This window comes from Phyllobates terribilis, unplaced genomic scaffold (assembly GCF_046119375.1).
Source record: "Phyllobates terribilis strain yellow unplaced genomic scaffold, ASM4611937v1 Scaffold_2__4_contigs__length_985480577, whole genome shotgun sequence".
NCBI lineage: Eukaryota > Metazoa > Chordata > Amphibia > Anura > Dendrobatidae > Phyllobates > Phyllobates terribilis.
Window position 1 is genome coordinate 355,872,296 of NW_027362762.1, and position 25,512 is coordinate 355,897,807.

Below are 25,512 nucleotides of genomic sequence, written 5' to 3' on the forward strand. Positions count from 1 at the left end.
TACTCGGGACTTGGGTATTCTGATTACAACTAAGCTGAACAGCAGTACGCAATGTCAAGCAGAAGCTGCAAAAGCAAACACAATTTTAGGGTGTATAAAAAGAGATAAAATCCTGTGCTCCCAACATATTGTAACCCCTCTATAGATGACTTGTAAAGCCACATCTGGAATACAAGATCCAGTTAGGGGCTCAACATTTAAAAAAGAATAGAGTAAGTTCAAAGGCGGGCAACTCGATTACAAGGGATGAAAGGCCTCCCATGCGATGAGACATTGGAAAAGTTGGGTTTATATAGCTTAGAAAAAATATGTCTCAGAGGAGATCTCCATATGTATGGTCAGTACAAAGGACTGGCACATGACTTATTTCTTCCAAAGACCTTACTAAGGACCAGGGGATTGGACCAGGGGATTGTCATTACAAGTGGAAGAAAGTCGATTCTGGCAGCTAAATAGGAAAGGGTTCTTTACAGTTAGAGCAGTCAGACTGTGGAATGCCCTACCATAAGAGGTAGTAATGGCCGACACTATAACAGCTTTTATAAAAGGGCTGGATGCTTTCCTCAGTACACATAACATGGTAGGTTATAGTTAATTTAGTGAAAAAAAAAAAAGTTCAACTTGATGGACTTTCTTCAAGCTATGTAACGTATATAATTCTGTGAAGCATCTGTGGGTTCAAGGTGCTCACCATACCGCTACATAAGTTCCTTGAGGGGTGTAGTTTCCAAAATGGGGTCACTAGTGCGGGGTTTCCACTGTTTAGGCACATCAGGGGCTCTGCAAATGCAGCATGGCGTCCACTATCTATTCCAGTGATTTTTTTGCTCTCCAAAAGTCAAATGGTGCTCCTTCCCTTCAGAGCCCTGCCGTGCGCCCAAACAGTAGTTTTCCACCACATATAGGGTATGGGTGCACTCAGGAAAAAATTGTACAACAAATTTTATGGTCCATTTCCTCCTGTTTCCTTGTGAAAATGAAAAGCAACATTTTTTTTATGAAAAATTAAAATTTGCATTTATTCCTTCCACATTGCTTTAATTCCTGTGATGTACCTAAAGGGTGAATAAGCTGTTTGAATGTGGTTTTGAGCACTTTGAAAGGTTCAGTTTTTAAAATGATGTCACTTTTGGGTATTTTCTTTGACATAAGTCCATCAAAGTCACTTCAAATGTGATGTGGTCTCTAAAAAAAAATGGTTTTGTAAATTGTGTTGGAAAAATTAAAAATTGCTGATTAAACTTTTAACCCTTTAAACTTCCTAACAAAAAAAATATATTTAAAAAATTATGCTGATGTAAAGTAGACATGTGAGGAATGTTATTTATTAACTATTTTGAGTGGTATAACTATTTGGTTTAAACGGCATAAAAATTCAAAGTTTAAAAATTGCAAAGTTTAAAAATTTTTGCAAAATGTTTGATATTCTCATAAATGAACACAAACTATCGACCTAAATTTACCATTTTCATGAAGTACAACATGTCAAAAAAAAAAAACAATGTCGGAATCACTGGTATACGTTGAAGTGTTCCAGTTATTACCTCATAAAGTGACGCTGGTCAGAATTGTAAAATTTGGCCTGGTCAGGAAAGTGAAAAAGGGCTCGGGGCTGAAGGGGTTAAAGATAAAGATTCTTCCTATATTTCCCATGATCAGCGACCTGGAAACGAATGTTGCTTTACAAGAAATAATGATAAAAAAAGACAATAAAATATTAATAAAAAATACAAAACACTTTATTAAATTTTATCAGTTTGAGACAGTTCTAGAAACTTGTACTAAAGTTTACACAAAATGTACTAATAAATAAAACAAACATAGAAAAGTAAATTCTTCCACCATCAAGGAAAATATATCTCAATTTTTAAATGGCTTGTTTAATAATTCAATATTTTTATTTTAATGAAACTTAGTGCATACAAAAAGGTATGTTGCTAATCACATGATGTAACAATTGCTATCCTATTATTTACTCTCACTTTCCGATGAAAATTAAGACGACTTCATTGGTTAGAAACCAAATTCACAAGAGTGGCACATTGACGCACATGAATTTGGAGAAAGTAAAATACATTTTCCCAAAAAAATGATTATGTTACGGGACCTAAGAGAATTGCAATAGAGGGCAGAGTAACATGCAAACTGGAAATAAACCCTAAAGCTATATATTGGGGAAAGGTGCCCTTTGGAAGCACCTTTCCCCAATATATGACTTCTCACTCTTGTTATTGGTTGGTGACGTTTAATTTACGTGAAACGTTTCCAGCTCTTTATACATGACACACATGCCCTTTCCATTTCCAGCCATGCCCACCGACAGAAAGCTTTTGGCCACGTATGAATGAGAGATTATACTGCTTGCACTAGCACAGCCATATTAAGCTACTATGCAGAGCGGAAGTGAGCATATCCAGAGAAGCCGTCCTGTGGGAATATCACATGACTAACACTATTGTCACGCCTATGGTTGCGCCATCCAATATGTGGGCAGTTGGGGAGCTTGAGCTGAAGTGTGAGGAGTTAGGAGAATACATTATACCAGAAAGTGGCCCAGCCCTTTAATCTTCTCCTCTAATTGGATCCTGCCCAGTCTGATTTCTATCCTCTACACATTCACTGTCAACCAATAACCAGCGAACATGAAAAGGGATCAGGAGAAAAGAAATAGAATGTCTAAGACTGATTGCAGGATCATGCAGAAACTTCTGAAGACTGACGAAGATTGTTGGCATATCTGAAAATGTAGCCTAAAATTAGAAAAAAGCAGTTCTAACAACGTGGCAACTAAACTGAACGAAGATAAAAAATGAGAATACACAGTATGACTTCAGATCTAGTGTAAGGGCGTCACCTTTTGCCATCGGCTCCACAAGTAAGGGCACTCTCGGACATATTAAAGGGGTTGTCCAGTACTTATATAGCGATGGCCTATATTTAGGAGAGGTCATCAATACCAGATCGGTTGTGGGGTGACACCCGGCACCCCCAACAATCAGCTGTTCCGGTGACGGCTGGATAGGCTTAGCTGGGCAGCCGAACAGCATAGCTCCGTCAACTGCAGAGTGGTGCAAGTGAGGTACTGCAGATCTGCTCGTATTCATTCCAATAGGGGTGAATGTGCGGCCACTATGTAGGTGACGGAACTCATCGTATCTGACAGTCTCCCACACTGGAAATGACAAAATCAGCAGGCAGGTGTCACACCTCCACTGATCTGGTATTGATGAACTATCCTAAAAATAGGCGATCAATATTAAAATACCGGACAACCACTTTAAAGTAAAATATTATCGGCAAACAGGAGCCAGAAATTGAGCCTGCTCCAAAAACACAAACTAGTGCAAACGAGTGAATGAATAGCAGCTACAGAAAAACCTATACCAAAATGAATTCAGGTTACTATAAGGCCATGTTCACATGATGCATTTTATGTGAACACTGACTGAGGATTTCACATTTCAAGTTAATTTATTTGAAAAAAAAACCAAACAAACATAAATTAATACCTAAAGAAACAAGAATTCAATTGGGACAGACAAATGACAAGAGCTCATCTATCTGATTCTTTACAATGATGCGGTCAGGGTGTAGTGCATGTGGCAGATAGTGAGCAAGTGACATCTCCCAAGCATCCACAATTTTAACGCGAAGTCCAGAGAACATGGCCCTCATTAGAGTGTCCAGCTGCAGCGAGTACCAGTCACTGTTGAAGAGGCTGACTTCGGGTCCCAGTTCCTGAACATTGGCAGAGCGAATGATAATAGCCGTGTCCGGACTGCTCTCCAGTAAGCGAAGCACAGCAGCTCGTATGTTCCTAAGGCGTCTTATGTACACCTCTACTGGAAACGTGCTGAAGTGGGACCAGACTGTTATGGCGACCACAGTGTTCTTTCCTCCCACTATACCATCCAATTCATTGGCAATATAACGCAGCTCATTGCTTGACACAGTTGAGAAGCGAATAGGGGGCCCATGACAGCGGAATTTCAGCATGATATTATGGTCAACATCAACAGACAAGAATGGGCCGACATTCTTAGGGCTTCCCAGGTCAAAGGGCTTCAGGTCTAAAGAAGAGAAGAAGAAACTGTAGAATAAATCCTGATTGTTTTATATATGTACACACAAAGTAACATTAAGTCCCACTTTTCAGCGACATGCAAACATTACATTAGCCTCTGTCACAAATTTACTTATGCTTCTATATATTAATAAACCCAGTAGGTTGCTGACTGAATGAGAAGATGCTGCTTTAGGGCTCGCTCACACGAGCGTATAACACGGCCGAGTGCTATGCGATAAAACGTTGCACTCGGCCCAGTGTTATACTATGGGGCAGCTCAGATCTGCGATTATTTCCTCATGCCGATTCAGCATGAGAAAACAATTGGAGCATGCTGCGATTTCATCCAATATTCGGATCGTACTCACCCGTACAAGTCTAAGGGTGCGTGTGAAACATCGCACTACACTCGGATGTCATAAGAGTGCAGTGCGATTACCGCGGATGCTGGCAGTGGAGAAGATGGAGAAATTACATTCTCCATCTCCTCCGTGAGGATCAGTGCACTGACACTCAGCTCACGCTTGCAACTGGACTCCAGCCTTAGTCTGTACATCGTGAAACAAATGTATTTAGCATACTGCTGCCCATATGGGGTGGGGGAGTAAGTGTTTTATTCCTGCACAGAGATCCACCGGGGGAATCAGCTGCTCCCCAGTGGGCACGTTGAATCCTGCACATACATGATGTATATACACTCTTTAACATTGGAATTGCAACAAAAAAAAAAAAAAAAAAAAAGAGTAGTGGAATTATTAAAAGCACAGGATCGATAGACAAATGCAAATGATGAATAAACAGAAATCACATTTTCAAAAGATCTGGATTTTTTTCAGTATTGTGTATGAGCACCACAATGACTTGCACACCTTAATATGCCATCAATGAGGTCATTAATGGTTGTCTGAGGAATGTTTTGGCTCGCTGAATGCACTTGGACACAGAAGATCAAGATCCGCTGAGGGTAGCTACTTGTATAATTACTGAACAAATGACGTCTCAGTCATGAGACAAGTCCAGAGACACTGCAGGCCATGGTAGCAGGTTTAGGCCACGCAGTCTGGGCACAGTAACACAAGCAACATGCAGCCTGGTGTTGTCGTCCTTTGACACTTTGAAGAAGTGGTCGTATCACTGGTTCCACGGCCAAAGCAATGTAATTCTGAGCTGTTAGAGTACCTGGAATGAAGACTAGAGGAGTCCGGCTACCGTACATGATGCCACCTCACACTATAATGCCGGGACTAGGATCGGCGTTCGGTTCTCTTGTGAAGGCCTCTTCATCGCGGTGCTTTCCAGACCAATCTCTGGCTATCATTGCATCCAAGACAAAAGTGGGACTGATCACTGAACAGAATAGGCCTCCATTCTAGTCTTTTTTTCTGTCTTGCTCTGCACCATGATAAACTTTGCTGTGAGGACAATGAAGAGGTGTTCAAGAGGAACGTCGCATCAGTCCTACTTCCAGAATTATGGTGTAAGGTGGCTTAATGTATGGTAGGGACACCCCTTGAGTATTCAATCCAGGTAAATTTACAGCTCGGTGATACATTGGTTTGGTCGTGGAACCAGTGGTGAAAAGGGTCCCAGGAGCCATTTTTCAACACAACAATGCCAGGTTACATGTTGCTTGTGTTACCGTGAGCAGCCTGCATGGCCTCAACGTGCTACCGTGGCCTGCAGCTTCTTCGGACTAGTCTCCCATTGAGCATATCTGGGACGCCATTGGTCAGCAATTGCAAAGGAAGCGGCCATTTATAACCTCATTGATGGGATGCCAAAGTGTGTAAGTGCGTGTATTTCATTGAGTGGGGCTCAAACTCAATACATCGAGATGCTTTGAAAACTTTATTTTCAATTTTTCAGCATTTAAACATCATTAGCACTGCTTATCAATCCTGTGATTTCCATAATGGGGCGGACAGAATCAGCTGTTTCTGAAAGTCCCAAACACATTAGAAGACTTGGCAGGGCACTCTACTCTTGCTCTACTCACCGAGCTTGTGTGATGAGGAACCTTTATCACCCATCTTTTAGCTTTTCTGCTACAAAGTGTGCTCAATGGTAATATTATTCCACAATGCAAGTTACTTGGTACAGTGTGATGTATGAGGAACAAAATGAAGCTGACCTGGCACCACATCTGTGAGATATTCAAACCACTGCCTTATTGTCGAGTCTCCAAACAAATGCACCACCTTCCCTTGTAAACAGTCAGTGATGTCAGAAGACTGCTCGAACTGCCACAGTATGGATCTCCCAGACATCCATTGATCGCGATAATAATAACCCGACGGGAGAAACTTCGAGCTGCCAAGAAAATATTTCTCTAAAAAACAAGAATAGAAAACCATACACTTGATACATTACCATACTGACAAACATGGATCGTCTGCACATTTTCAAACTTACTTAAAAATATCTGCTCAGCGTTGTGAAATCCTAAAAAATCAAAGTCATAATTATGCCAAAAAGGAGAAATGCGGGTGAGCGCCACTGTAGGATTGAGATGAACAGAGAGAGTGCAGTTTATTCCCAACGCGCTTCTACATCGAATGGACCTATTCCTCAGGGGGACCAAAATAAAGATGTAGACAGAGACAGTTTCCCAGCTTAAATAATACAAATCTTCAAAAACTGTCCAAAAAAAACGCCAATTGGGGTGTAAGCAGCGGTTTCTGTAGTTTAAATAAAGTGAAAAAAAAAAAAACAGAAACCATTGATAATGTATAGTTAGGTCATATGCTAATAATAATGAATGAAAAAATGAGTGAACGGAGGGATTTAGGTTTCAATTTTAGAAAAAAATAAAGAAAAAGTAAAAATGTATAGAAAAGGAAAGTATAGGGAATTTCCCAAGTCCTAATTATGGCACATCTGTCAGGTCCATCACTTTCTGTTATTTGATTAAGCATCTCATTAACTAGACAAGACCCGCTGGGTGCTGGACTGGATTCAGATCCGCCTTGGCAACTGTCCCATTTGTGTACAGCAGCCGCCCTCCATGCCCGATGTCAGATTGTACATAAGAGGTGCTCGACAACAAGTTAAATGCCGACGATGGTTATGGAAAAAGCTTGTGATTCTTGTATCACCCATCCACGCGCAGTGATTGACAGCTAACCTGGTGGAAGGAAGACTCCGGTTTCTTTAGGACACCTGGTAATAAACCGCTTCTTACATTAACCTCTTAAGGAACCGGCGATTTTCAGTTTTTTTCCTTCCATTATTCCAAGAGTCATAACTTTTTTATTTTTCCGCTGATATAGCCGTACGAAGGCTTGTCTTTTGTGGGACGAGTTGTAATTTTCAAATGACACCATTCCGGGAAAAAAAATGAAGTGTGGTCGAAATAGCAAAACAAAAAGTGCAATTCTGCAATTGTATTTTGTTTGTTTTTTTATATACAATGTTGATTTTATGGTAAAACTGACCTGGCAATATAATTCTACAAGTCAGTACGATTACACAGATACCAAATATGTATAGCTTTTGTTTTATTTAAGTGGTGAAAAAAATTCTGAAATTTGCAAAATTTTGCCTGTGTCACCACTTTCCGAGAGACACCTGGTGTCACTGCAGCTATATGACTTCATAGACGGGGGGGTGTTTTGAATTGGCCAGACTCTATGGTTAAATGGACCATGCTGAACTCCCCTTATGAACCCTGCTTGGGAGAAACGCGTCGGAGGGACAGTCTAGGGCTATTTTTTCATACAGGGATAGCTGTGGACTGTCCTTGTTAGGGTGGGAGTAACTGGGACACACCAGGGTCATGTCAGCGTTTAGGGTTTTCTGCAAGGACAGCAATCAACTGCCAAGAATGATGATCAGGAACCTGATTGACACCACCTGCGGAGCTGGCACTCTCCTAATAGTGGCTGCCGCAGGGTACTACACATCTGCCTCCAATTGATTTGAATAGGAGGCAGATGTGCTGTACCCACCCGCAGTCATTGTGCATTTCCGGCTGTCGGCTACACCAATAATAGCTGATTGGCGGGGGTGTTGGATGTCGGACCCCGGCCGATCAGACATTGATGACCTATTCCCTATGAATCAAAAAGTAGTGGACAACCTCTTTAAGAAAGAAATTGGGCGTAAACACCTTAATGAGTCGCAATATTTTTTGCACAACTCGGCAGTTGTACAAAAATATTGCAGCTTTTAGCGTTTACATGCCAGTCTTAGCCAGCTACACCAATATGGTTGTGGTGTGGGGGCATTCTCACATTGTCTGGTCAAATTCATCATAAGTTTAAGTAGCGTAACTTACTGCACAAATGTAGGCAATAAGGGGTCTGGCGTAAATTTCTGGCACCCGAACAAGCTGTGTAACAGAAGCACTTGATTCATTAAGCCGCAAAAGTGTTGCAGTGTATTGTACCAGTGATTGAATGGTCTCAGGTTCAAGTCTCTTAGGAGAATTAAGAAACTGTATACCAAAATTTGGATTGCTGTAAAAATGAAAATTCCCATTTTTTTTTAATCACGGTCTCTCAAAAAATGAAATAAAAAGCAATAAAAAAAAAAAATCTCATGCAGCCCCAAAATAGTATCAATAAAACATATAAAAATTTACCCCAGAAAAAACAAGATTTCACATAGCTACATCAATGGATAATGGATCTCAGAATATAGAAACAATAAAAAGTAAATTTTCACTTTTTCAAAAAGCAGTAAAAGTACTTGATTCCACCCCACAACAAAGAACGCATAGCCCTCATATAGCAGTTGATGGAAAAAATAAAAGTTATTGCCCTTGGAAGATAAAAAAAATAAATAACAAAAGCCGAAAAAGTAAGAAAAGTACACAAGTTATCAATTTATCGACAGAAGAGATGTAGAGTGTAATACTAAGATGTCTCACTGACGGCCTATTATATGTTATGGCACACTGCCAGGCTGATATTATCTAGGTAGGCTATGGAAACTCGCATAGCTCATGCTAGGGGAGTCACTAGGTTCTATTATTAGGACCAGTGACAAGGACTCTGGATCTTCAACATAGAGTGAATGAAGTGAACAATGAAAGATGGCCTGTCAGACCTCCTGACAAGTCTGTTTTAGTAAATAAAGGTATAAGCCATGAAAAAAAGTTCATTAAACCTTGTGTGGTGCCATTTTTCTGTTATTCTTCCTGGAAATCTATGACTAAATTGTCAACAGGGTATACCATCATTCTCCTTGTTAAAGGGGATCTGTCACTAGGTTTTTACTGCCTCATCTGAGAGCAACATAATGTAAGAAAAGCGACCCTGAATCCAACAATGTATCACTTAGTTTACTGGGTGCAGCAGTTGTGACACAATCAGAGTTCTTAGATGTAGCAAAAAAGCAGAGCTCAGAAAGCTGATCCCACCCAAACCACAGGTCTCTGTGAACATTATCTATTGACAGTGAGCTGCTTATCAGAGGAGGAGGCGTGGGCGGACCAGGAGCTGTAGTCCAAGCAGTGATAATTTCCTGGTGATAAAACATTCATTGTATTGAAACAACAGCACACAGCCTAATAAGTGACACATCTCTGAAATCTATGTCTCAGCCTCTACTTCATGCTGTCCCCAGATTACATAGCAAAAACCTACTGACAGATTCCCTTTAATAGTGTGTATCCTTACACAGTCTGGCACTGACTGGTCCAAGCGTTTGGGGACATGAATAGTGATGTGGCAAATGGTAGCATTTATAACAAATAGTAGCTAATGTATATATACAGAATTTAAAAGGGGTTGTTCAGGCAAAAAGAAAATTTCCCAAGATCTTGGATCTGTGAAAATCAAATTTAATAATACTCACCTACCAGCATCCACCTGAATTCAGCACAAGCTGCTCAGAGATGTCCATTGGTACAGGAAGATGAGTCCTCTCCATTCCACGACCGAATGGCTCTGCAGACTGTGATTGGCTGCAGCAGTCAGGTGATTTTGAACAGTGATGCATGAGAAAAACACCCAATGATGCGCTGTTCAAGTTACCCGGCCCCTGCCGACAATCACAGTTAGCAGCGATCCTTTCGGCTGGTGGAATGGTGATGTCTCCTCTTGCTGGCACAGATAAGGAGCAGTCTGAACTGGACCCAGGTCAGACCCAGATGTTATTTTTTTTTTTTTTTTTTTTTACAGATTCAAACCCCAGGAGAGCTTTTATTTTTACCCAGAGAATCCATTTAAGGCTGTGTGCCCACGATGCGGAATGAATATGATTCCACGGCGGCATTTCTGCCACGGAAGCGCATTAAAATCGCTTGCTAAGATGTCTGCCATGTTTACCAATGATAATCCGCATGTGCTGTGCAAATGTTGTGGAAATTTCCGCTGCGGATTATCATTGCGGAAAAATCCGCAGCACAACCAATTTGGGTGCGATTTCGTGGCAAAATTGCGCCCATTGACTTGCGGATTTTATGCGGTTCAATGCATGTATAGATTTTTACATGTGGACTTTATGCGGTTAAATGCGCGGATGGTACCCGGGTCTGGAGAAGAGAAGACTCTCATCCGACCCAGGCACCATTGTAGCCGCAAGTTAAAAAAGAATATAAAGTAAAAAATAAAAAAAATTATTCTTACTCACCTCTCCGGCGGCCCCCGGTCTCCTCCCGGTGGCGATCCTTTCTCCTCGGCGTCCCACGGTGTACTGGCAGGATCTGCGGTGACGTCATTTAGTCAGCTGATGGTCACACGACCGTCACCTGATGTCAGCGGTCACGTGACCATCAGCTGACTAAATGACGTCACCACAGGTCCTGCCAGTACACTGCGGGACGCCGAGGAGAAAGGATCGTCGCTGGGAGGAGAACGGGGGCCGCCGGAGAGGTGAGTATAAAGGTTTTTTTTTCCTCTTTAATTCTTTTTTTTTTTTTTTTTTTTTTTACTATAGATGCACTGTTGGAAAGAAGAACTCTCCTCATAAGTTGGTCACACAATATAAATCCATGCCAGTTGCATGGATTTATATTGTGTGGCCAACTTATATTGTCAAGCCCTTTTCCAAATGCATTTGAGTGATGCTCAAAATCGCTTGGAAAAACGCATATAAAAACGCGTAAAAAATGCATGCGTTTTTTCTGCCAGGGAGAGGAAAAAACGCTGAGGAAATTTCTGCTTCAAATCTGCATCATGGGCACATAGCCTAACATGAATAAAAGAGGAAAGGCACCGCGAAGTTCTAAAGAAAAAAAAAAAAAAAAAAAAAGATTATCCAGAATTCTTATTTTACAGGGAATGTAAGTATTTTCTAAAACAGATAAGTGAACAGTAATGTGCAGAGTAGTTGTCTAGGGCAAAGCTTCTCAAACTATGAGGCTGGGCTCGGGAGGCAGGTTTTGATAAAAGTGATTATATCCGACAGGGGTCTTGCTTTTGCTGCTGCCATTTCTGGTTTAAGAACATAAACTACGGTATTTTTCGGACCATAAGACGCACTTTTCCCCCCCATATTCGGGAGGAAAAAGGGGTGCGTCTTATAGCCCGAACGTTGCGTACCTGCGGTGGTGGTGGAGCGGGATCTCCCTCCTTGGCGGCGGCGGCATCAAAAGGAGGAGAAGGTGACATGCTGCGGGTGTCTGGCTGAGGGCCAGAGCGGGTTTCCGGTGTCACTTCCTGAAGCTGTGATCCACAGGAAAATGGCCGCCCAAGCCGGCGCATGCACTGACTTGCAGCTTGGGCGGCCATTTTCCTGTAGACGACAGCTTCAGGAAGGTGGCCACGCACACCGGAAATCTGTGCAGCTCACCGCCCCAGCCCGCAGCCAGACATTGCCCGTATTCAGTTCAAGCCGCGCCTCCGGCTTCTGTCATTATGCAAATGAGCGCCGGCCTCTTTTTTTTTTTTCTTTCTTTCTTTCTTTATTTTTTTTTTAACCTACGGACTTTCCCCATTGAGATTAGGTCTATGGGGAAAGCCCGCATGCGGACTCGCAGGAGAAATTGACATGCTGAAGTCTGGAAAGACGCGCCGCATGACAGTTTCAGCGGGTGTGCCGCAGACGCATAGTGGACATGGGATTTGTATAAATCCCATCCGCTATGCTGTAATATCTGGCCGCTGCGGATTGAACGCAGCACAAGTGCGCTGCGTCCAATCTACAGTGAACACTGATCGTGTGCACATACCCTTATACTTTTCATCTGACTGTTCCATTCTTGGTTTTGTCTTACAAATACTGAGGAAAAATACTGAAAATGTCGACGTGGCCTTATCCTGGGTCCAGGAAGAGTAAAAGATTTCAATTTCTAATTTTGGCATGGATTGTGACCATTGGTGTTGCTGGACCTTGGGGTACTAGTCTGCAGTCACTACGTGCGAACACTGCGTGCAGTCAGGATTCTACGGAGTCGGTGCATGTCACCGCAAATATAACAATTTGCAAACTTCTGGACACATTCCAACTAGACATGCCCAGCCTCACTCAATTCACCTGTACACAGTGTGTGGTCTCTGTTAGAGTGACTGCAGACTTGAACCCCAAGCCTGGACAACCCCTTTATTAGTATGTGCACACATGTTTTTTTTTCCCCCAAGAGGTCAAAAATCACAATTTTTCAAGCAGAAACTGCTTCAAGAAAGGCTTCTTCTATGTGTATTTTTTTTTCTATGCATTTTTTTGTTCCAAAGCATTTTTGTTGGCGTTTAGTTAACGTTTCCTGAAGTGTTTTCATAATTTTCTTTTAGCATCTTAAAATTATTTTTTTTAACCGCTTCATTTTTTAAATCCATTAAGTACAAAAAGCAAAGCCATAATAAGAAGAATTAAAATGTCCCCAAAATTCAAGAAAAACCAGCAGTATTTACCTGCTCAGATCTTCAGACCTAATGCTCTACCAGGATGCAGCAAACCCATATAACAAAGATGGCGGCTACACAGGTGCAAAATACTGATGAGACAATCACTCACAACCTACTATTTCATGGAAGGGGTGATTGCTTAGCATTAGAATTGCACAAAAAATAAGCTTGTATAGGGTGCTGTTCACACATGGGTAGTGCACAGTATCCAGCTTACAGCCTATTAATTACGCCCATACTATTAGAATAGGTGGGCTGCCCGGTACTAGCACCCCATGTCTGCAGCATCCTGGTAGTGCATTAGGTCTGAAGATCTGAGCGGGTAAATGCTGCTGCTTTTTTTTGCTGTGTTTTTTTCTTGAATTTTGGGGGAATTTTAATTCTTCTTGTGGCTTTGCTTTTGTATTTAATGTAGGGACTCGTAAGCATCAGGACCCTTACAAAACTATCAAAAAAATGCTGTAGGGTCTTTGTAGTATTTTTGTAGCCCTCCAATTGACTTCTTATGTAAAGTATGGCGCAACTACATAACAGAAAATGGAGAATGGTCAATGGTCAAGGTCACTTGTTTTAAACACTTGCCATTTTGGAAACGTGAACAAATAAAAAAAGATCAAAAGCTTGAATTATGAACAGCAAGTTGAATTTCAACAGAAATTAAAAGTTAGAGGTTTTTTAGCGATTGTTCAGGTGATTTTCAGAGTTGGCCCACTCCAAAAGACTTCTTAAAAATGCCGTGTGAACATGCCCTAAAACAGTGATTGTTTTAAAGCAGTTTATGAAATGGATCTCATCGATCTGCTCTGCTTCTTTTCACCTGATCCCAATTTTATGCCCACAGGAAAAATATATAAGTCCAACACAATCTACTTTAGTATGAAAAAATGAAAAGAAATACCTTTCACTCTCCAAGGATGTACAGTCACTGAATCTGGACCACTTGCCAGGATAGGTACTTTAATGTTCACACCACTTAAAGGGAATGAAAAAAGAACAAGTGTAAAGCACTTTGTGATCTAGATGATCAGCACTAATTCAATTTGTAGAGAGGAATGATGGCTCACTAGATTTGCAGAACCTCACTTTACAAACCCCTCATGGACACTTGTCTATAGAGAATATAGACTACAGACATTGCCCTTGACTTTTTGCCAGTCCAAGCATTATAAATGGATTATGAAAGTAAAACAACTAAATAAACCTATTATAGAAAATACCTTTGAAAGAACATGTTATCGTGGAAAGTCAAAAGATTTTTCCTGTAGCCTCCTTTAGCATGATTTACTCGACTTGAGCAGGATAACTTGTCGGGCTTGTAGCAGAACCATGGTTCTCCAGTCTTCAGGTCTGAGAAATTGCATATTGGTTGCTTCTCAGGCAGACAAACATTGCACATTGTGGTTTCAGAAAAATCACCTGAACGGAACAGACTTTTAAAGTAAACTCTGTCTGGTTTGTCTTCACGTAATCGTTGAAGAACTTGAATACCTTCACTTGGATGAACCAGAATTACTGAAACAGTCACCCTACCAGGCCAAAGTAATGCAAAGTACACACTATAGAACCCATTCTGATGGTCCAGGACCTTTCCTACTGCTCCAGCTTTCAAGAAAGGAGAATGAATTTTTGCTTGCAAATAGTCTCCTCCATAATGCTTTGGCTTTCCTTCAAAGTCATATGTTCTCACTAGCACTTCCAATATATCCCCCACCTTAAATGGCGACTGAGACTGTAAGATCACAAAGTGACTATGAGCAGCATCTGTACTTTTCATAAACTCAGTCTTGACATGCGGTGGACTGGGCCATTCCAGAAGTTTCAGTAGCATTTTCTGTTCTTCATATTCAGATTTGGACAGAATTTGAAGTCGATAATCACAATGTTTTCTCTTTGCTGTTGATAGAGAATGAGCGGCATCACGGTGTGCGTCTGTCCATTCTGGCTCCAGACCCATCCTATGATTCAGATGCTGGCAAAGAAAATATAGAAATCAATAAATCAATGTGATACATTCCCTCTGCATTTACAGCACGTGATAGGACCAGATTATTCTAGTACATTGTTTCCTATACAAATAATGTATTCAAGAGAAAAAGGCTCCTTCAGCCCTCCCAACTGTGGTTGGCAACCTTTATAGAGGTTTTCCACTACTAATTTAACCCCCTTTCATTTGTCCTAGCTCTTCCAAACCAACACTTTTCTAATACACTTTTATTACCTGCCCTGCTCCTGTAAACTCATCTCTTTATGGGTCATATATCCTTCAGTTTTGATTCTGGTATTAGTAGTGGAAAACCTCTTTAACCTATGTGGAGTAATAGGATGTAGTCTGCCAAGCGGCACCTCGCCCTCCCACCCCTTTCATGAATACATCATACGTCAGCCTCCTTGTCTGCAGCCGAAGCAGCATGCTGCAACCATTTATCTGTGCAAATCTTCATGAATAGTCCTGAGCATTTCTGCATCGTGGGCACATAGCCTTAAAGGGAGTCAGTGAACTCAAACTGATAGTATAAAGTAAGCACATTGCTTGTAGAGAATATAGCCATTATAAAAATGACACTTTTACTGTTCTAATCACTGCCTCCATCTTGCAGAAACTGACGTTTAATGAAATGTGCTGATTATGGTGCTCGGTGCTCCCTTGGTGTGGCTGAGAGGGTCAGTGTACCATTTCACCATTCCACCCACTGACTTTGCATGGCCTGCCTCCTCCACTTGTGACTGACACCATTGGCTTGTCTGAGCTTTCTCTACAGAGCTGTGAATCACCAGTAAAAGGAGGCGGGGCATGCAAAACCAAAGGGCAGAATGGTGCTCTGAGTCTCTTGGCCACGCCATGGGTGCACCAACCACCCTAATTAGCATATTTCATTGAACTTCAGTTTCTACAAAATGTAAACAGTGATTAGATCAATAAAGGTGTGATTTCTATAGATTCTTTATCAACTAAAAGGCTGTGTGCTTAGTTTACACTGGAGTAGGAGTGTTTCAGCTGATAGACTCCCTTTAATTTTAACTGTCAATGACTATGAGCAGAATCTCTAACTATTATGGTGTCAGTTTAAATCATTAAACACATAATCAGACCGAATACTCGGCTATAACATTGGAGAAAAAACAAGCCGATATTATGCTCAAGTGAAACTGGCCTAAGTTAGTATTTAGGAGAGATACCTTTGGCAGCAAGTACACACGAAGTCAAAATTGTTGGTACCCCTCGTTTAATGAAAGAAAAACCCACAATGGTCACAGAAATAACTTGAATCTGACAAAAGTAATAATAAATTAAAAATCTATGAAAATGAACAAATGAAAGTCAGTCATTGCTTTTCAACCCTGCTTCCACAGAACTTTTTTTAAAAATTCAACTCATGAAATAGGCCGGGACAGAAATGATGGTACCCCTGAAATAATGTGACAAAAGGACATGTTAAATCAAGTTGTGTCCACTAATTAGCATCACAGGTGTCTACAATCTTGTAATCAGTCAGTTGGCCTGTATATAGGGCTACAGATACTCACTGTGCTGTTTGGTGACATGGTGTGTACCACACTCAACATGGACCAAAGGAAGCAAAGGAAAGAGTTGTGTCAGGAGATTAGAAAGAAAATTATAGACAAGCATGTTAAAGGTAAATGTTATAAGACCATCTCCAAGCAGCTTGATGTTCCTGTGACTACAGTTGCACATATTATTCAGAAATTTAAGATCCAAGGGACTGTAGCCAACCTCCCTGGACGTGGCCGCAGGAGGAAAATTGATGACAAATCAAAGAGACGGATAATATGAATGGTAACAACAGAGCCCAGGATAACTTCTAAAGAGATTAAAGGTGAACTTCAAGCTCAAGGAACATCAGTGTCAGATCGCATCATCCGTCATTGTGTGATCCAAAGTGGACTTCATGGGAGATGACCAAGGAGAACACCATTGTTGAAAAAAAATCATAAAAAAGCCAGACTGGAATTTGCTAAACTACATGTTGACAAGCCACAAAGCTTCTGGGAGAATGTCCTATGGACAGATGAGACAAAAATGGAAGTTTTTGGCAAAGCACATCAGCTCTATGTTCACAAACGGAAAAATGAAGCATATCAAGAAAAGAACACTGTCCCTACTGTGAAACATGGAGGAAGCTCTGTTATGTTCTGGGGCTGCTTTGAGGCATCTGGCACAGGGTGTCTTGAATCTGTGTAGGGTACAATGAAATCTCAAGACTATCAAGGGATTCTAGAGAGAAATGTGCTGCCCAGTGTCAGAAAGCTTGGTCTCAGTCACAGGTCATGGGTCTTGCAACAGGATAATGACCCAAACACACAGCTAAAAACACCCAAGAATGGCTAAGAGGAAAACATTGGACTATTCTGAAGTGGCCTTCTATGAGCCCTGACCTAAATCCTATTGAGCATCTTTGGAAAGAGCTGAAACATGCCGTCTGCAAAAGGCAACCTTCAAACCTGAGACAACTGGAGCAGTTTGCTCATGAGGAGTGGGTCAAAATACCTGTCGAGAGGTGCAGAAGTCTCATTGACAGTTACAGGAATCGTTTGATTGCAGTGATTGCCTCAAAAGGTTGTTCAACAAAATATTAAGCTAAGAGTACCATCATTTCTGTCCAGGCATATTTCATGAGTTTTATTTTTTTTTTAATTCTGTGGAAGCAGGGTTGAAAAGCAAAGTCTGACTTTCATTTGTTCATTTTCATAGATTTTTAATTTATTATTACTTTTGTCAGATTCAAGTTATTTCTGTGACCATTGTGTACATGCCTGACAGTTTAGGAGGCAGATCTCTGCTGTTTTTTTCCCACCTGCTCTCCGGAGATCTAGCAGTCTAACTGAGTGGGTGGGTAGACATCAGCAGGGACCTGACTCTTGGACTAGTCACCTCATCCCTGGGCACATTTTTAAAGAGGTTGTCCACAACTTCTACATTGATGGCCTATCTTTAGGATAGGTCATCAATGTCTGATAGACCAGGGTCCGACACCCCTGCCGATCAGATGCTATCTGCGGCTGCTGCCGCCGGCCTGCAGTACTTACTTGCAGAGTTGGCTGCCTTCTATTGATTCAAATGGGAGGCAGATGTGCAGTACCAAGCACCTGGCCACTACAAGTAGATGGCCTGCTCCACAAGTAAGCACTTCTAGCCGGTGGCTGCTGCCGACACCGATAACATCTGATTGGCGGGGGTGCTGGGTGTCGGACCCCGGCCGATCAAACATTGATGACCTATCCTAAGGATAGGCCATCAATGTAAAAGTTGTGGACAACCTCTTTAAAAATGTGCCCAGGGATGAGGTGACTAGTCCAAGAGTCAGGTCAGGCATGTACGTCCTAGTGCGGTGTACACCTAGCCTAAAGTGTCCAAGAACTGTAGTGATTGACATGTCCTGAAACTTTCCATTCACACTTTTTCCATGAATGGTTACTCTTCGTCAGAATCCAGGAATAGCTTGAAAACTGAAACAAATTAAAGTGCAAGCTGTACATGAACATTGAAGGTTACTTATGGTCTGGCAAGTTTAGTAAATTTTGCAATGTGTAGGCCTGTCAAAATTAATGGATAACTATTTATTTTATTTATTTTACTCCCTTATATAGCGCTATTAATTGCATAGGGTATATACACACGTGGTCAAAATTGTTGGTACTCCTCGTTTAATGAAAGAAAAACCCACAATGGTCACAGAAAGAACTTGAATCTGAAAAAAGTAATAATAAATTAAAATCTATGAAAATGAACAAATGAAAGTCAGACATTGATTTTCAACCCAGCTTCCACAGAATTTAAAAAAAAAATTAACTCATGAAATAGGCCATCAATGTAAAAGTTGTGGACAACCTCTTTAACTATGTTTTTTCTCTGAAACGCCACAAAGTAAAATAGGGATTTTTAGGATGGAGAAGCCGATCCTCAATTAATTGCATCTGTAGTTAGGGTAGCATGAAACAGTTGGCAGGTTCCCTTCAAATCCTCTGTAAAGCCACCACAAAGGAAACTTCACAGCAAATTTCTATTCTCCTTTTTGTCTAATATATGAGGATCCTAAATGAGGACCTCTATTTATATCACCCAGAATTCCCCATTACAGTAATATGAAATACGTTTTCTAACAGAAAAAACTTTAATTGTAAAGCCAAAGCACAGAGGCAAGTCCTCCATAAGCTCTCTTACCTCTACCAGATGGATGTTACTAACCAATACCAGCACCACCAACAAGAAGATGAGCACAAAACATATCTGGAACCTGTACAAGTTGCACCACATTTTTTTGCAGATATTCCAACATCCATATTATGTTCTTGGGTGAGCATGGCCCGGCTTATTTGTGATAGTTTAGATCACTTGCCCATGTTCCTCTACTTCCAATATTCTCTAGAAAGAAAACAAAAAACGTTAAAGATGACGTCAATGTGAACAGGACTCTGAAGTGCCCCGATTCATGAAATGATGACTGTGCATGTTCAGAACTCATTCATTTCATATCTGACTGCCCAATATACAATATATGGACAAAAGTATTGACACCCACGTCTTAATCAATGAATTCAGACCTTTCATTCAGTCTCATTGCTGCAGGGGTATAAAATCCAGCCCCCAGCCATGCCGTCTGCCTTTACTAACATTTATAAAAGAATGGGTTGTTATAAAGAGCTCACTGAATCTCATCATGGTGCTGTCATAGGACACCATCATTGTAACAAGGCAGTTTGTGAAATTTCTTCCCTTCTAAATATTCAAAGATCAACTACGACGAGTGATATAGAAAAGTGGAGACGTTTGGGAACCAGAACAGCTCAGCCATGAAGTAGTAGACCACGTAAAGTTACACAAAGGGGTCACTGATTTCCAAACTTTCTCTGAAATTAACATCAGCACAAAAACTATGTGCTGGGCCAAAATGGCATGGGTTTCCATTATCGAGCTGCTGTATGCTAGCCGTAAACGAGCTATCCAAGTTTGAGATCAAAGTCTACAGGCACTTTATTTGATTGCAGACTTCTGGTTTGTGACAGCGTGAGGTGCGTATGGATGGTATGAACTTGTTCAAGAGATACCACATAAGAAAACAAGAGTGTGAATCAAGTGTCAATCAAGCCAAGCCGTGCCAGAAGCTTCATCCAGATTTCAAAACGTATTCCGAGTTCTCCAAAAGCCTTCAGCACTTTGGAGAAAACATAGGTGCTGACTCAGTAAGACCTGCATTTAGCATGTCAGTCTTTAAGCAAATGTGTTATCAGAAAATTACCCATTGTTTAAATCGGGTTTTTATGTTAATTGTATTTTTTTTATTTGTTGCCATTTCTTTTATTTTTCATGTGATAATCTGTATTAAAAATAACTAAAATATTTGCAATTTTCACATTGGCCACTAGAGCTTTTTTAGACTTTACAATGGAACTGTACTTTCACCAATCTTTGCATAAAGCAACAGTATAGGCGATTATAAGAACCTTTGAACTGTGAAAAATCAGCTCAAGTCTGTCTTGCTCGGAGGAGATGGACTACAAGTGTCATGCCCATTGTCCTCTATGAAGAGGAGGAATAAGCAGCAGAGAAGGAAAGGACAGAGGCAGACTGAATAGCATTGTGCAGAGCTCTGTAACAAGTGTTTTACCTCACATCAGAGCTTGATTCAGAGTAAGAGAGCTCAGCTCTGCTGTATAATGCCTCCATGTTTCTGCAGCTTGTCCCTGTGAGCTAAAAAGTGACTGAAGATCAGGCGTTCCACTCTCTGTGCTGTGTATGGGAGAAATCCCTGCAGCTCGTCTCCTCCACCAGCAAACAATGGATTGCAAATTACAGATAGCGCATGGAGGGGAGAAAACTGGTGAGGATGCAGGATAGACATCATACAATGGCCAGATATAGTGTTATTTCTCATGTACTCACACAGGACACTTTAATCTGAATAATTACTTGAAAGCACCGTTACCCTTTAATTTCCTATTGTTTCAGGAAATAACACATGTACAACACCAGAATGGTTGGACCCCAACGTTGTCTTTAGTACTGAAGTGTCTAAGGAGCGTGTGCAAAGGTCATTGTGAAGGGAGGAAGAGCAAGGTCAGCTGTGACATCTCCTATTGTGAATAGTAGATCCTGTGTTATCAGCTGTGTGTACCAGAGTTACCTGTGATTGTCATCCTGCCTCTGATGATAAAAAGACTTGCTTTTCCTGAAAGGATAGGAAGTATAAATCTAAAATAGCCCCAGTGGCCAGTGTGAAAATTGCAGGGTAACTAATATTCAATTTTGTAATATGAAAAAATATAAATGACCAAACTGTTATTAAAAATACATGTAACACAAAAATCTGATTTAAACAATAGGTCATTTTCTGATAAAAGAATCCCTCTAATGAGGGAAGCGCTAGAGTAAAATGTGCCAAGTTCACTAGGAGGCCTGCATGTCCTAATTAATTTGGCACAACTCCTAACTGTCGTGTTCTACCGTCAGGAATGTTACTCCAGTCGGGTAACTTTTGCGGTGTAAATTATGATGAATATGTCATTTGGCGGAGATGGACCGAACTTGTTTAACGCACCACTCCTGTGTTTTTTTTTTTATTGCACCTCTGGAGTGGTGCTTTAAAAGTAATTCCCCTGCCCCCTGTCTCATACTCACCGCCGCCGCCTCCATCATTTTCCAGCATTTCTCCCGTCGGCCTCTAATGAAAAGTGACCTGCCGGCAGCTGCAGGGTTTCATGGAGCGGTGTGGAGGTCACTTTTCAATGCAAGTCTATGAGAGCCTCATAAAGTTGCATTGAGCTCTTGTGACATAATTTATAACTTCCGGCCAGTCAGACGTTATGGGAACAAGATGGTGCCATGGGACCGGAGAGGTGTTGGTTAAAAGTGCAGCCGTTGGAAGGTGAGTGTAAGAACAGGGGCAGGGGCTTACAGTTAAAGCACCACTCCAACGCTGAAAGAAAAAACACGCTGGAGAGGTGCTTTAAAAACATCAAAAGCCGCAAAATTAAATAACCGATAGTTAAAGGTTTATTCCCAAATAACAAGTTATCCCCGATTAGCTGACACTCAGACACTTTCAGACCTCCAGCAATCATGCCCTATCCTACGCATAGGGGATAACTCATATGAAGAATAAGCTTTTAGAGAGGACCATTCACCGAGCTAAAAGTGGCTCGTTTTTGCTCTTATTTTATTCCCGCTGCTCCCCTGAGTATTCCATTTTTTTTATTATTTTTTTTATAAATCCGCCATACAGTTATAGAGATCGGGCCTTTTTAATTAGTGCTAATTGTAACAGTCTTTAGCCAAAGGGGCATGGCTCACAGGGTAATAATGCAGAGCTGGTTAAAGATGCGCCCCCAGAGAGTCCTGTGGGTAACGCCCTCTTGGAAAACACCATAAAAATTAGAACTAACTAAAAAGACACAGATCTGAGGAACCAATTTCTGGATTAAAAAAAAGTCATACTCAAGTGAGAAGCGGGAAGAAAATAAGAGCAAAAAACTGAACACCTCTGACCTTTAAATGTAATAATAGCACCGGCTGCTTTGCCATGGTGTCTGCTGAAAGGTTGGTTCCCTTTAATCTCTGTGTGCATTCCTGGCTGGAGTTCTACAGAATAGGTGATCACTAATCCCTGAGGGTCCCCCCAATGCTCCTGTGGATGGGGCTCTGCAAAGCTCTGGTCAAATAGAGTGGTGGTGAGCCCACCACTCTCCTATTCATTGGCTCAGGACAGGGCTGATATCTCTGGCAATCCCACAGACAATGAATGGTGCTCGACCACCGCTCCATTTAACTCAAACACTGAAGGTCTTTGTTTTTCAGATCAGTGGGGACCCCAGCAATCAGCAAGTTGCCACCTACTGCGTGGATAAGTGATAAATTGTTCTAACTGGAATAGCCCTTTAAAGGGAATCTGTCAGCAGGTTTTTGCTATGTAATATGAAGACAGCATGAGGTAGGGCGGTGGTCCCCAACCTTTCTTAACCAAAGCCACATTCAGCTCTGACAGATGGTCACAAGCCACATCCACAGCCCTGTGAGTAGGGACACCCAGAGCCCCCCATGACCTGTATGACAGCCAAAGCTTCCCCTACCGAAATCACACTAACACTCTGCTCCACCCTGTGCTATCGGCAGCATACTTGTGGTTCTCACCTTATCCCCATTTGGTATTCTTGCATCAAGCACTCCAACCACACTACTCTATCCATCTTCAAGCAGCCCCAATATCTGGCAGCACCATCCTATTTCCAGCTCACCATATTTATCTCTCCACCCCCATGGACAAGTATATGCACACCCAGATCTGCTCTTCTGTGCGGCGTTGCACAGAAAAGTCACCAGAAGACCTGCTCTTCTTGCTTGTTTGCTAGACCTGGTCCTAATGCACCAAGTTGGTAGAGAACCACGAGTCACAAAATATAGGCCCGCGAGCCAAACAATACGGGCCTGTGATCCACAGGTTGGGGACCTCTGCTGTAGGGGTTTAAAACACAGATTTCAGTGATGCCTCTCTTATCAAGCTCCTTGCTGTTGTTTACTTTGCAATGATTGTTTTAGGACCAGTAACTTATCATTGCTGGGACACAGCAACATGTGCCTAGTAGTCTGACTCGCCCCTCCTGTGATAAGCAGCTCACTGTCTATAGACATTGTATATACAGATGGCACAAGACATAGAAAAGTGGGGTGGATAACAGATTTCACCCAAATTGGCAACACCCCAAGGTAGGACTTATAAATCCACATAATAGGGACAACCAAAGCAAAATAGAGATAAAAAACAAAGAGAACAAAAAACTTCGAAGAAACGTCCGAAATCATGAAAAATGCAAAATCTTTATTAAAGAATATTAATTAAATGTGAAAAATGAGGATCATTCAGAAGCACACAATGTAAAAACAATGGAAGAGCATGACAACGAGGAGCAATATCCATTCATTATTTAGAGAACATGTATACTGCCCAATATAGATGAATTACCTATTGGCACAACGGAGCACCACAATACAGATCTTGAGAGGGTAACTCATAGGGAGGTTAATGGAGAAACCACATCATTTTGAAAGCTCTGTCCAGTGTGGGATTTAGTAAAAAGGCATTTGCCCAGAGCAACAAGTTAATATAGACATGACATCTCGACTATGAGTGGAGACACTCACTCTGGATAATGCGGTCTCCAAACTACAGCTCATGCAATAAACAATGTATCCGAATCACGTACTTACACCCACAGTGGTCGGATAACAGCTCCTCGCTCGTACTTGACCCGACGCGCGTTTCGGCATGGCTGCCTTCGTCGTATATACAGAGCCTGGTGTGGGCGGAATTAGCTTTCTCAGCTCTGCTGCATTGTGAAATCTAAAAACTCTGATTGTGTCAGAACCTCGGCACCCAGTGTGATACATCATTGGTTTCAGCTTCTCTTTGCCTACATCATGCTGCTCTCAGATGAGCTAGCAAAAACCTGCTCACAGATTCCCTTTAATCGATGGTTTCTAGACACACGATGATACTATGAAATTGCACTTTGATATCAGATGTTACTAGTAGTGCACTATTCTAAATGTGAGCACAGCAGTAGGTCACCCGGTATAGACCATGTAAGCCCAGAATCGGGAGCATGCTGAGGACTTTCTTTTTTGTGGCAGATTTCACTCTTTTACCCTTATCATAGGGTATAATCCTTTGCAAATCCACAGTAAAATCCACGGCACTGTCCGCGTCACATGTACTTAGCTATGAATTGCCAGCTAAGTCCATGGTGGAAAGTCCCCAGCAATAAAGAGGATTTCCCACTGACAGCTCATGGTCTATTACAGGTCTATGGGCGGCTGCTGCACTGGGGAGGGTTCCTCTTTTGGTAATCTATCCATTTGCATGGGGATGATGGTACATTTTTTCAGCTCCAGCAGTAATATATGGCCTCCGTCCCATGCCGATAACAGCCGGCTGTTGGGGATTTCATGGGAACATAACCCCTTTAACAGCTTTAAAGGGAGTGTCCCATTAAATGTATGGATAATAGTTATGGATTTCGTTCTCATTATATGTAGAAGATGAAGCACAGGAATCACTTGTGACTGGATGAGGATTTGGGGTGCACGCACACATTATATGGCGCCCCATATAATATGCCCACGGTGCCTGGTACAGTGCCATATAATAGGGGCATTCACAGATGGCATTGGGAAGTCTGTCCTGCCCAACTAAGCTCTGCCCATAGGGAAGTTTCCCACCACTTCTGTGATGGTCAGATACAGGCAGGCTGTACTACAATAGGAACACTGGTACTGCTAGGGGATGCCAGTGGCAGACTGGTGCATGTAGTGCCTGTGCTCTGCCAATACCTCCATATCCGGGAGCTCCCATGGCAGCTGCCCTCACGATGTGCGCCCCCTAGCGCCGGCGCTCCTGCTGCAGCACCTCTTCCTCATGTAGGCCTCAGCCGCCGAGGAGGGCGTCCATTCCTTACAGTCTCCGCTCAGAGCCGGCTACAATGGCTGAGGTGTACAGGGCTTAGCACACAGCTGTGGAGCTGACTCCTCCTCTGTGCTGTGGAGGAGGCTGCTGGGCTGCACTTGTCACAGGCCGGTGGGCGCCTGCTCTTCTGCACATGGAGCCATGTCTGGCAGCTGCAGCTGAATGCGGGCAGCATGTAGTGCAA

General features: G+C 41.9%; 1 protein-coding gene across 2 annotated transcripts; it reads right to left on the bottom strand.

Annotated features, from left to right (window-relative positions):
* Positions 1-1,717: 1,717 nt before the first annotated feature.
* Positions 1,718-25,512, bottom strand: NXPE3 (neurexophilin and PC-esterase domain family member 3). Of its 2 annotated transcripts, XM_073664618.1 has the most exons (6): positions 25,196-25,512; positions 19,037-19,237; positions 14,073-14,824; positions 13,754-13,827; positions 6,198-6,395; positions 1,718-4,070 (listed from the first exon to the last, which is right to left on the bottom strand). In XM_073664618.1, the coding sequence occupies exons 2-6, from the start codon at positions 19,127-19,129 to the stop codon at positions 3,526-3,528; spliced, it is 1,662 nt and encodes a 553-aa protein (XP_073520719.1). In that variant the 5' UTR covers positions 19,130-19,237; positions 25,196-25,512; the 3' UTR covers positions 1,718-3,525. The 2 variants fall into 2 exon arrangements, with proteins under 2 accessions (XP_073520719.1, XP_073520720.1); XM_073664619.1 differs by lacking the exons at positions 19,037-19,237; positions 25,196-25,512 and adding an exon at positions 18,493-18,623.